The following is a 10,615-nucleotide window of genomic DNA, read 5'->3' on the forward strand; positions in this document are numbered from 1 at the left end:
CCCGGGTTTTGGGGAAGGGCGCGCCGCAGATCAAGTCTTCCCCACGTAGTTTCCCCCTGGAGTCTCCCGGAGGAGGGGCCCCGGCTGTGCTCTCAGCAGCCCCCCACCGGCCGGACGACAGGAATTTCCCATCCGACACCGGGAGCCCTCAGCGAGGGCGGGCCTGGGGGTGCTCAGGGAAGCCTGAGTTCTCCCCCAAACGACCCCCCCAACCAAGGAGCCTCGTGCTGGCGGGAGGGAGGTGGGAATGTGGAGGGTGTTGTCCCAGCCCCTCCTCCGAGCGTGCTTGCCCGAACCTCCCCTCTGCCTGGGGTGGGAACTGGGCGCCCTTGGGGTACCTGCTCCAGCCCCTCCCACCCCCAGGGCAGGCCGACCCTCCCTGCACATCCTGGCTGCGTTCCAGGCGCCGGCCAGGTACGAGGAGACGCTGCCGCCCACGCTGGGCGCCAGGACTGGCCAGGAGGAGGGCGGCTTGGCACTTGCAGACACCAGGAGCCGGCCCTCCACCCCAGGGACACGGATGGCTGCTCGAGGGACAATGAGCCGGGCACCCAGGCTCAGCTGTGTCTGGGCCCACGTACTGGAGGGCGGGCCAGGCACGCGCCTGTGCCACGGGCCGGGGCGCTGGGAGCTGTCCCTGGGGTCACGGCACACGGGGAGCCGGCTGCCTATGGTGCCGGGGACACGGGGCCCAGAATGAGCAGGCCCGGATGATGCGCCTGGCTCGGGGGGGGGGGGGGGGGGGGGCGAGGCATCTGGGGGTGGGGTGCTGGGAGTAGGCCAGGGCAGGGGCTGAGCACCGGAGGGCGGGTCTCCGAGGGTTCTGCCCCCGCGCCCAGAGTGGAAGAGAAGGGGCGCCCTCTGGTGGGCTGCCCGGGAGCCGGCAGATAAAGGGAAGGCAGGCGAGGAGGAGGCCTCCTCCCAGCTACTGAGAGTTCCCGGTTGCAAAGGCAGAGCCTGGACAGCCTGGGGAGGCCAGAGGTGACTCCATCAACACTGCAAGCCCAGATGCAGGAATGCTGTTCAGGCAGGAGCCCCTAGGCCCCTCCTTCAGACTGTCCACGTTCTGTCCCTGGGCTCCCACCAATGCTGGGGCCGGCCGACCACGCTCAGCCTCACTCCCCCTAAACCCTCTGTACTTCCAGGCTCCTCCTGGGCTGAAGGCCCACCTCGTCCCTGACCACCCTTCACCGGCTTCTCCCCCTGCAGAGGACCCCTCCCTCCTCTGGTCACCTGCCCCCTCTCCCTCCACACGCCATGCCCTCTGCTCTTTCCCGAGGCTGACCTCTCCCTCTGGGTCTCTGATGGGTCGGAGGACCCCCTAGTTTTGGTGCCCACGTCTGGGGACCAGGACCCCACCCCCGGATGCCTCCCACCCTCCCCATGTCCAGCTAGCCTGGTCCCTCTCAGGGGCCCACCCCACCTCAGTGTCGGCACCACAGCCTAAACCAGCCCCCAAACCAGAGCCTCCCCGCCTCCCAGCCACGACCATCACCGTTGGGAAGAGGACCCCCGGACGAAGGGACGCTCTCCCGGCTTCACGTCCACGCCACAGACACAGACACAATGCGGGGGTCGTGCAATCCTCAAACCTTTCATTGACAGCAAAACCCCCGGCAGTCGAATGTGAGCCACGTGAGGGTGGCGGGCGGGCGCTTGTGAGGCAGGGTGGGAGGCGGGCAGAGGGCCCCTGGCAGGGATGTCCCTCCACCCTTGGGACACTGTGAGGGGCGTGGCTGTGGCTGTCACGGGCAGGGGGAGCATAGATAACACTGTGGGCAGGACTGGGGCAGCAGGAGGGGGAGCGTGGGGCGGCCACCTCAGAAAGACCCACCCAGGCCACAGGGACACTCAGGGACGTGTGGGCCACGAGACACAGACATGGGGACACGGGGGGCCAGGAGGACACAAAACAGGGTGACGGGTGGCTGGAGACACAAAGGCAGACACACCCAGAGAGACAGGGTTGGTGGGCAGGGCTCTGGAGTCAGCTCAGGGGCTTCCTCCCCAACACGCAGGCCCTGGACCCGCAGGTGCTGAGGTGGGACTGGGCAGCGGTCACTCTCCCCTCGTAGCCAAGCAGTGGGCCCCTGGCCAGGGGCCTGCGCAGATGGACCCATGCCCCGCAGAAGGGCCTGGGGGCCTAGGGCTGAACTTTGCCCTCGGGGTCCTTGTCATAGATGTAGCTGCCAACAGCTCCGGTGTTCACCCCTGTGGGGAGAGGGGCAAGGGTGGTAGGGGAGGGGTGGAGGAGGGGGCGCCCCGCGTCCCAGACCCTCCTGGCCACACTCACCCTTGGGTCCGAAAAGTATTCCGTAGCAGGGCTTGTGGCAGTAGGGCTGGCCGTCGTGCTAGGGACGAGATGTGGGGGTGAGAAGCGGGGGCCACAGAATCCTCACTCCCCACTCCCCCTGGTGGCTTTCTCCGGGTCTCTCTGAACCCGCGAGTTCTCAAAGCCTTGGCCAGGTCGGCTCACCTGGGGGGAGCTGGAGGGGAGGGCAGCGCCGCCACGCCACGCCACGCAGCACTGCGCGCACGCGAGCCACGAGGCTGGCCACCAGGGGGCAAGGCCCACCGCCCGGCGCCCCCCTCCCCCGCCTCCCGGCAGCTGCGCGCCCCGCCCCCGCCGTCCAGCCAGCGCCCCTCTCACCTCCGCGTGCCCGCCTGGGGTCAGCGTCTTCCCGCAGCGCTCGCAGCGCAGGCACGGCCGGTGCCAGTCCTTGCCCAGAGACGTCACCTTCTCAGCTGGGGACGGGAGAGATGGTGAGGCCGGGCCCCCACCGCCCGGTGGAGACCTCCCAGGCTGCGGGTTGGCGCGCCACTCACCGAAGTAGACCCTCTTGTTGCAGCGAGGACACATGTTGGGTTCCCCGGTGAACGTGGTGACACTGGAGGCTGGGAGGGGGAGGAGTCAGGACGGGGCACAGCAGCTCCGACGCCCACCCCCTCCCCCCGCGGTCACTCAGCCCAGCCCACCTTTGCTGGGCCCCTTCGGGGGGCCGCTGGCCTTCCGCTCCTCAGCTCGGGCCACGGGGACCTCGATGGGGCCAGTGACCTGAGGTTTCTCGGCAGAGGGCTTCTCGTAGATGTAGGAGCCGGCACCTCCGATATTCACCCCTGTGGGGCGGTAGGCACTGTAGGGGGTTGGCCAGTGGGCTCGCCCACCACCCAGCCCTCACAGCCACCCCCCAACTTCTCAGAAAAGGGTCCTCCACGGCCCACTGTGGGGTCAGGACCCCCACCCAGAGGGCACCCGTGGGCTGCAGATTTCCGGGAAAGGCACGGAGGATGCTGGTCCTTCAAGGACGGGAGGGGCCGGCACGGGGGAGGAGAGAAGGGGGCCGGGGGAATCTAAGGGTCCACAGCGTCCCGCCAGGCCAGCCCCAGGTCTCTGCTGGACCGAGGATCGGCAATGGCCATGCTCCCCAGCGCTGGAGCAGATCACAGGCCGTGGCGCCCCACCCAGGCTCACCTTTGGGTCCGAACAGCGTGGCATAGCAGGGCTTGTGGCAGAAGGGCTTTCCGTCATGCTAGGCAGAGGACAGGGCATGAGGGCGGGGGCCTGGCCTGGGCTCCCCGGCCCCCCTCCCTGCCCGGGGGAAGGGCTCACCTCGGCGTGGCCCCCTGGCGTCAGCGTCTTGCTGCAGTGCTCGCACCTGAGGCAGAATCTGTGCCAGTCTTTGCCCAGGGAGCTCACCTTCTCAGCTGGGGCGGGAGGGGGATCAGGGCCAGCGCCCTCCTGCCCTCCCGCGCTCAGCCGCCTGCTGCCCCCGCTGTCCTCCCTGCTCCTGGGCAGCCTCTGCGCCGGGTCCCCTTCATCCCCACCCGGGAGCCACGTGGCACCCGCCTGCTCCCCCACCGCAACCACCTTCTGCTGCCCAGGGGCCCTGCTCTCCCGCTGGGTCTCAGGCACCCTCATCACCCTGGGTCACGGGCTGCAGCAGGGAACTTGGACGGGGTCCCAGCTCAAGCACCTGCTAATCCCCTCACCAGGACACCTGCCCCTCCCTCACACACATCCCCAAACCCTCCAATCAGGCCCTAATGGAGCTGGCAGAGCGCCCCCGCTGAAGGGTGGCCCTGAGCCTCCAGAACCCCTGCGGAGAGGCCAGTCCCTGTCGCCGCCATGGGACACCCGTGGGACAGGACGCCTGCCTGTCTATATTTGGCTTCCTCGCCCTAAGCTCTGAGAGCACCCCCCCCCCCCACTCCTGCCTCCGGCTGCTGCTTTGGCGCTCAAGGTCTGAGACCAGCTGCTGAGGGTCACGTTGGGGCCCCTCCCTGTCCCCTGCCCCAGGCTGGGGCTGCTGGGCCACCTCCCAGTGGACGGAAGCTGGGGCTTCCCCAGGGGTGCACAGCAGGAAAAGGGCGGAGGAGAGGGCAGGAAGAAAGGCTGGAGCTGAGTTGGAATTCCTCCCAACTGGAAAGGGGCCTGGCCAGAGGCATCGGGGAGGAGGGGGGGTCAGGTGGGCTGGGCCCCTTCCACCCTGGCAGAATCTGGCCAAGCCCCAAGAAGAAGCCAAGGACCAGTGGCTCCTCTGGTCCCCCTCACAGAGGGGCCCCTGCCTGGGCCAGGCCTCCCCCAGGGCCCCAGCAGAGCAGGGAGAGAGGGCCTGGCCGGGGGCACCCCGAGCCCCAGGAGGCCTGTGGGTGCTGCTGGAGGGCAGTGAGTCCCCCTGGTGGCCCAGGTTCGGAGCCCTAAGCGCCGGCTCCCCATGGCCCTGGTGGAAGCTGCTGGCCCCGGCCAGGGGCAGCACAAGCTTAGATCCCTCTGGCCACTCCACCAAGGAGGCTGGGATGCAGGCTGGCCAGGCCTCCCCCCAGGTCCATGCCAGGGCAGATGGGAGCTGGCTGAGCCCAAGGCGGGCTCGGATCCCACACCAGCCTGGCATCCTCTCCCAGTCCTCCTTCTGGCCAGTGGCGGCCGAGGCAGCTGCAGCTCAGGGCTGCCAGAACCACTGGCTGGTTCATAGGATGTGGGCACCTGGGGGTAGGGGAATGACCCTCAGACCCACTGGCCAGGTCGACGGCCACACATTACCGGCCCAAGTTGGGAAGGCAGAATCGATTGAGTCTAATGGCTCAGAAGGGAACCGGCCCTCACCCAGCTGCACGGTTGTTGGGGACACAAAGGCTCGGTGTCCCTGAGGTCACCCTGGGGTATCCTGGCCCAGGTTGCACTGTGCACACGCTTGGGGTGTAGGCTGCTGGGGTGCAGCCTGATTGGGGGTGGGAGGGTCTGGCCCCCGGCCCCTTCCTCCACCAGGGCCTCCAGACCAGGACAGAAGCCAGCCAAGTCTGAGCCGCCTTTGTTTTCTGCTGGGAGCCAGCGGCCGCCCAAGCAGGCAGAAGTGCTTTTCCGGGCTGCCCACGGGACTGTCGGCCCGGCCCTGAGCTAGCCTGACTGGGAGCAAAGCTGTGGGCAGCGGGGCTGGCAGGAGGACCCTGGCGCTGGCCCCCACCCTGAGCCTTACAGGATGAGCCCTGTCTGGGATGGGGACAGAGGGCTGGGCGGACTCCTGGGGAGGCATCCGGAAGCCCCTCGGCTTCCAGCCAGCCCAGAAGCACTCCAGGCCAAATCCGGTCCCTCCCCTCTGGGAACAGCAAACAACATCGGTCGGCCTCCTCCGGCCTCCTCCTCCTCCTGCCTGCCGGGAAGCCAAGTGGCCATCTTCAGCTCGGCCTGTCCCCAACCCAGACCCGGACCACTGCCCCTAGGATGACAACAGAAGGATCGGATCCCCTGTCTGTCCCTGTCTGTCCCTGCCCTTCTGGCCATCCTGGCTTGTGCCACCAAGTCTTTCTGTGTGGGCGTTGGTGGGAGGCTCAGTGGGCAGGGACTTTGCCGCCCTGGCAAAGTCGAGGAGAGGATCAGCCAGGATGAGGGAGAGTAGGTAAGCCAGACAACAGGGTGGGAGCGCCAGAGAGTGGGTGAGCCAGTGCTGGGGGGTGCTGCCAACCCAGGGGGCATCCTGGCAGAGAGGACCCCCTCCTACCCAGCTACCTCCTCCTGAATGCCACTGTTCTGACCTTGAGGAAGCAGGGGGCCTGGCCACCTGGGCTCCAGCGTCCTCTCCTGCTTGCGGGGACTCGCTTGTCACCCCACCCCCGGGAAAGTCCTGGGGGAACTTGCGCCAAGGAAAGGAGCGCGCTGGGACACGCAGGAGGTAGAGGCCAAGATCGCCCCCGCGTGGACTGAGTCCAGACAGAGCCCAGTCCTGGCCCAGCCCGGCGTGGGCAGAGGTCGGGGTGGGGGTTGGGGTCACGGGTCGAGGCCACGCCAGCCCGGCCACGTGTCCGCGGAAGGCGGGACTGGGGTCCGCGCGAAAGGGCCGAGAGGGGCAGGAGCGCGCGAGAAGCGCCCGGAGCTTGCTGCCCCGCCCGACCCCGCCCCGCTCGGCACCGCCCGGAGAACCGCGATGCGCCCCCGAACCCAGAACTCTCCCGCAAGCCCGGCCGTATTCTGGGGGGACCACGCGCCCCCGCCCACCGGGCCTCGGGCCCCTGCCCCACCCCCATCGTCCACTTCGGGGTTCGGGCGTGGCCGCCCCCAGCTTGTCGCCGCTCCGCCCTTCAGCCGCACCCGCGTGGGCAGCGCGGCGAGCCGGGTCGGGGCCGCGCATCCTGGACCGAGAAGGGCGGCGGGGTGCTGGCCGGGCCCGGGCACTCACCGAAGTACACGGTCTTGTCGCACTTGGGGCACTTGGAGGCCATGGTCGGTGCGCGCCCGTTCAGCCCGTGTCCTCCGCCCGCGCCCGTCTCCCCGCCGCCGCCGCCGCCGCCGCCGCGCCCGCCCCGCCAGCCCCGCCCGACCGGCTGTCCGTGCTCCCATTGGTCTGCGTCCGGGGCGGGGCGTCAGGAGCCCGCCCCCGGGGTCCGGGCGCCGCGGGGGCGGGGGCGCACCTGCAGGGGCGGTTGGGGGGCGACGGGATCCGCCGGGCGCCCCCTGGGTCGCGCGCGCGAGGTGGCCTCTACCCAGGCCCGCCCTGTCCTCGCCTGTTTCCATGGCAACGTCGGGGGAGCCAGCGGGGCCGCGGGTGGGGCTGGGAGTCCGCGGCCCCCTCGACTGGGGGCGTCCTGGCCAGCGGGGCCTCGGCCCGGAAGGGCGGCGTCGGGACAAGCAGACTGACTCCCCGACGGCGGACCGGCCCGCCCTGCCCGGTCCTGGCGCCCGGGTCCCCAAGGGAACCGTACCCCACCCTGCCGCGCGCCGCCGCCCCGCTTCCCTTTGTTGCTCGGTTTCTATAGCAACGGCCTTGCGGTGGGATAGGAGTGGGATTCCGGGCGGGCGCGCCACCGGTCCAGGCCCGGTCCCGGCCCCGCCTAACACTGTCAGTGGTGCTGAAGGCCCAGCGGGTGGAGGGCAGGGCGCCCGCCACTTCCAGAAACAGCGCGAGAGAAACTGCTGGAAGGGGGTTGGGGAGGGGGTGCCTGGCAGCGAGGGGACCCGCGGGGCTGTGCTGCAGGCTCTGAAGTTGTCCTCCCCAAGCTCTCCCACCCGAGGGAGGGAGGGAGGAGAGGAGAGGAGGGAGGAGATGTGGGGCCCCTGGAGTGCCCCTTTCGCGGGTGCTGTGGCCGGCCAAGTGGGCGGACCCTGCCATCAGCTTCTACCCCTATCCCCTCCCCCGGCTCCCGCCACGGGCATCCCTCGTCTGGACCCCACTAGCTTAGGGCCCAGGGCCTCTGACCTCCAGCCTGGTGGCACCAAAGCACCCTCCTGGAGGGCCGGGGAGCTAGGGATCTGCCAGCATTCAGGGTCTCTCCCCGGGGTCCACAGCCCTCCTGCCAACAGGGACCTACCTACCTGACTGACCACTCCCACCCTCCCTACCTGCACCTGGAGCCATGCAGGACCCGGCCCTAACCCAGGGGTCTGGGGGACCTGGAGGACGCTGGGGCCACCTCCCAAGGGCTCTGCCTCCTCATGGGCTCTCCTCTGGACCTCCATCCCCAGCTGAGCCTCAAGTCTGGCAGATGGACAGACCCCCAAGCCCAGACGACTAGGCCCAGTCTGGGCAGCGGGCTCCAGCCCCCTCGCCCCCTGCCCTGTGTCTTTGAGGCTCTGTGCTGGACACTGAGGTCTGCCCCCCACTCCCCATTTCCTCTGCCTGGTGGCGTCCAGCACCTCTCCTGGCCCCCGGTGCCAGCGTGTTCACAGTGGTCGGGTGAGCCAGTCTCACAGGGCAGTTTCGTGGCAGCCCTGCCGTGGCCCTGCTCCCGGCGGTGCCCCCACCCATTGCACTCACACCCTTCAGCCACTGCCATTTCCGTGAGTGAGGACAACAGCCCAGAAAGATGTGGCCCCCCTCACGCCTGACTGACCAGCCTGGCTGGCCCGCTCTCCCTCCGCACTCCGGCTCTGGCCCCAACCCAGCCAGGGCAGAGACCAGAGGGGAGGCCTCAGCGGGCCCCCCTTCTCGGACAAGGTGGCCTGCAGGTCAGTCATTCACAGCCCGCTCCTGGCTCAGGCTGGGTGTCCGGTGTCTCTGAATAATTCATGGGCCCACTGCCCCCACTTGGCACCTGTTACCACCTCCTCTGCAGCTTGGGAGCCCCCAGGGACCCCCAGGCATCAGCCTCCACGACCCCACCCCGCCCCTGAAATTTGCAGGACTGCTGTGGAGGGCGGACTGGTTGGGCACTGGTGTCGCCCAGCTTGGAGAGTGAATGGGGGTGGAGCAAAGGAATGGCCCTGGGCCCTGGCCAGATGCCCTGGAGCCAGGGAGGGGAGAGTGGGGCGGCGCAGGTACCCTGCCTGCCAGCTGCAGTGCCTGGGCTGATGCGCTAGGGCTGTTCTGGGCCTGGCGGGAAGGGGCACAGATGGCCGGACACAGAGCAGCAGCACCTGCCTCTGAGGCCACTGAGGGCTAGAGACTGGGGCAGGTACAGGCCGGGCCAGCTCCTGGTGAGCAGGCCGTGGGGCTGGGTGAGGACAGCAGGGTTCGCGGGAAGCAGGCAGGGCCCCGAGGTGGTCAGGCCAGGTGGCTAGGTGTTAAGGCAGGTCCCTCCCCTAGGGCCTCAGTGCTGGCAAATGGCACACAGGAGCCCAGTCTCGCTTTCCAGCAAGGCCCCCAGGGCTGCGCCCAGCGGTGGGCGGTGGGAGGTCCCAAGCAGGGCAGGCGTCCGGGCTGAGTCCCTTGTGGGGACTCTTGTCCCCCTGAGATGGCCCTGGCCCTGGGGGTTGGGGGGGGGGGATGGCTACAGCCCCCTGCCAGGCCCACGAGAACAGGCCAAAGCTGGCAGACACTCCTGGGCACCCAAGACCTTGCTCCCCCCAGCCCATACCCACCTCCCACCCCGCTGCTAAGGCCCGCCTCAGACCTCCCAGGCAGCTGAGAGGCGGACACGCAGCCCAGGCCCTGCCCAGCACAGTGCTGGGGTGGGGGCGGGGGACCCCGGCTCCTGGCTCTCCGCAGGGCCTGCCTGTCCTTGGGACAGAGATCTCGACCAGCCTGGGGGGAGGGCCAGGTTCGGGGGAAGGGAAGTCAGTCCCCGGGCCTGGGGAGAACCATCCCCTCCCCTCCCCACCCCATCCTCAGGCCCCAGGATTGGAAAAGGCCCCAGAGGAAGCTAGTGTCTTTCTCAAGGTCACCAGCCTGGCCTCCCGCCCCCCACACCCCCCCCCCCCCCCCCCGCCCCGGCTGACACTGCAATGAAGCCCTGGGGCAGCAGGGGCGGCAAGGGGTGGTGCCAGGACTGCAGATTAGAATTGGCTGGGGGGGCGGGGGGGGGGCGCCACAGCCACTCCTCTGACACCCTGGCCCGCCACCCTGCTGGGCCCTGCAGCTGGGTCGTGGAAGGCCAGGACGCCCCTTATCTGTCTCCAGCGAGGGAGCAGGGTGGTTTCTATTTCAGTTCCCCAGCTGAGATGCCCACACGTCACAGTGGAGCTGGAGGCACAGGAGGCAGAGCTCGGGAAGGGGAGCCCCTTGGGGAGGGCCTCGCTGACCCCCTCGGCCGGCGGAGGTTAGCGTGGCTCCCAGACCCCTCCCTGCAGTGGCCTGGCCGCACCTGTCCCCTGGGCCCAGAGCGGGTGTGCGGCCGGCCAGCCGAGGCAAGATGTCTGAGAGCGGACTTACTGAAATCTGAGCAAACTCTCCCTGTGGAAACTCCACACCTGCTAGGGGTGGCCCTGCAGCTCCTGGCAAAAACCCGCAGACAGCTGGGGCAGGGCTCTGCCAGGAGCAGGCTGGCCGGCCGGCTGACCCAGCTATGCTGGCTGCCCCGACGGAAGCCAGGCACCTGCCAGTCTGGGTTCCAGGCCAGCTCCAGACCACCCCCTGCCTTGGACAGACACAGGGGGTCTCGGCTCCCCCCCACACCGAGTGAGCGCCAGCGAGCCCTGGCTGGACCTCTCCCTGCCCCCAGGGCCAGGTGGTGGGCACCGGGCCAGGGCTTCCGGGAGGCAGGTATGCGGGCCAGGCCGGCCGCGTGCTGCTCGCCGGGGCCTCTCCCTGAGCGTCCTCCCCCATGGCGGGCCGGGAGGGTCCAGGCTGGGGCCGCCCCTGGAGCCACCCTGGCGAGGGAGCCCGAGGCCAGCGCCGGCTCTGCCCTGGGGGTGACGTGGGCCCAAGACAAGGAGAGGACTGAGGACAAAAGACACGGAAAGGGCTAG

At 69.3% G+C, this 10,615-nt stretch overlaps 1 protein-coding gene across 2 annotated transcripts; it reads right to left on the reverse strand.

The window, feature by feature from the left end:
• Nucleotides 1-1,575: 1,575 nt before the first annotated feature.
• CRIP2 (cysteine rich protein 2) lies at nt 1,576-6,825 on the reverse strand. Of its 2 annotated transcripts, none has more exons than XM_082387592.1 (8): nt 6,672-6,825; nt 3,611-3,705; nt 3,473-3,530; nt 2,977-3,117; nt 2,827-2,895; nt 2,651-2,745; nt 2,294-2,351; nt 1,576-2,211 (listed from the first exon to the last, which is right to left on the reverse strand). In XM_082387592.1, the coding sequence occupies exons 1-8, from the start codon at nt 6,712-6,714 to the stop codon at nt 2,144-2,146; spliced, it is 627 nt and encodes a 208-aa protein (XP_082243718.1). In that variant the 5' UTR covers nt 6,715-6,825; the 3' UTR covers nt 1,576-2,143. The 2 variants fall into 2 exon arrangements, with proteins under 2 accessions (XP_082243718.1, XP_082243717.1); XM_082387591.1 differs by having other exon boundaries at nt 3,611-3,656; nt 6,672-6,802.
• Between the last annotated feature and the right edge of the window lie 3,790 nt (nt 6,826-10,615).

The sequence above is a fragment of the Balaenoptera borealis genome (assembly GCF_965194805.1).
Source record: "Balaenoptera borealis genome assembly, chromosome: 3".
Taxonomy (NCBI): Eukaryota; Metazoa; Chordata; class Mammalia; order Artiodactyla; family Balaenopteridae; genus Balaenoptera; species Balaenoptera borealis.

Coding starts and splice junctions, on each gene's coding strand:
- CRIP2 (XM_082387592.1), bottom strand. CDS start 6,714: ATGGCCTCCAAGTGCCCCAAGTGCGACAAGACCGTGTACTTCG. Junction 3,706..6,671: donor CGACAAGACCGTGTACTTCG/GTGAGTGCCCGG, acceptor CTCCCGCCCCAG/CTGAGAAGGTGAGCTCCCTG. Junction 3,118..3,472: donor CACGCTGTTCGGACCCAAAG/GTGAGCCTGGGT, acceptor ACCGCCCCACAG/GGGTGAATATCGGAGGTGCC.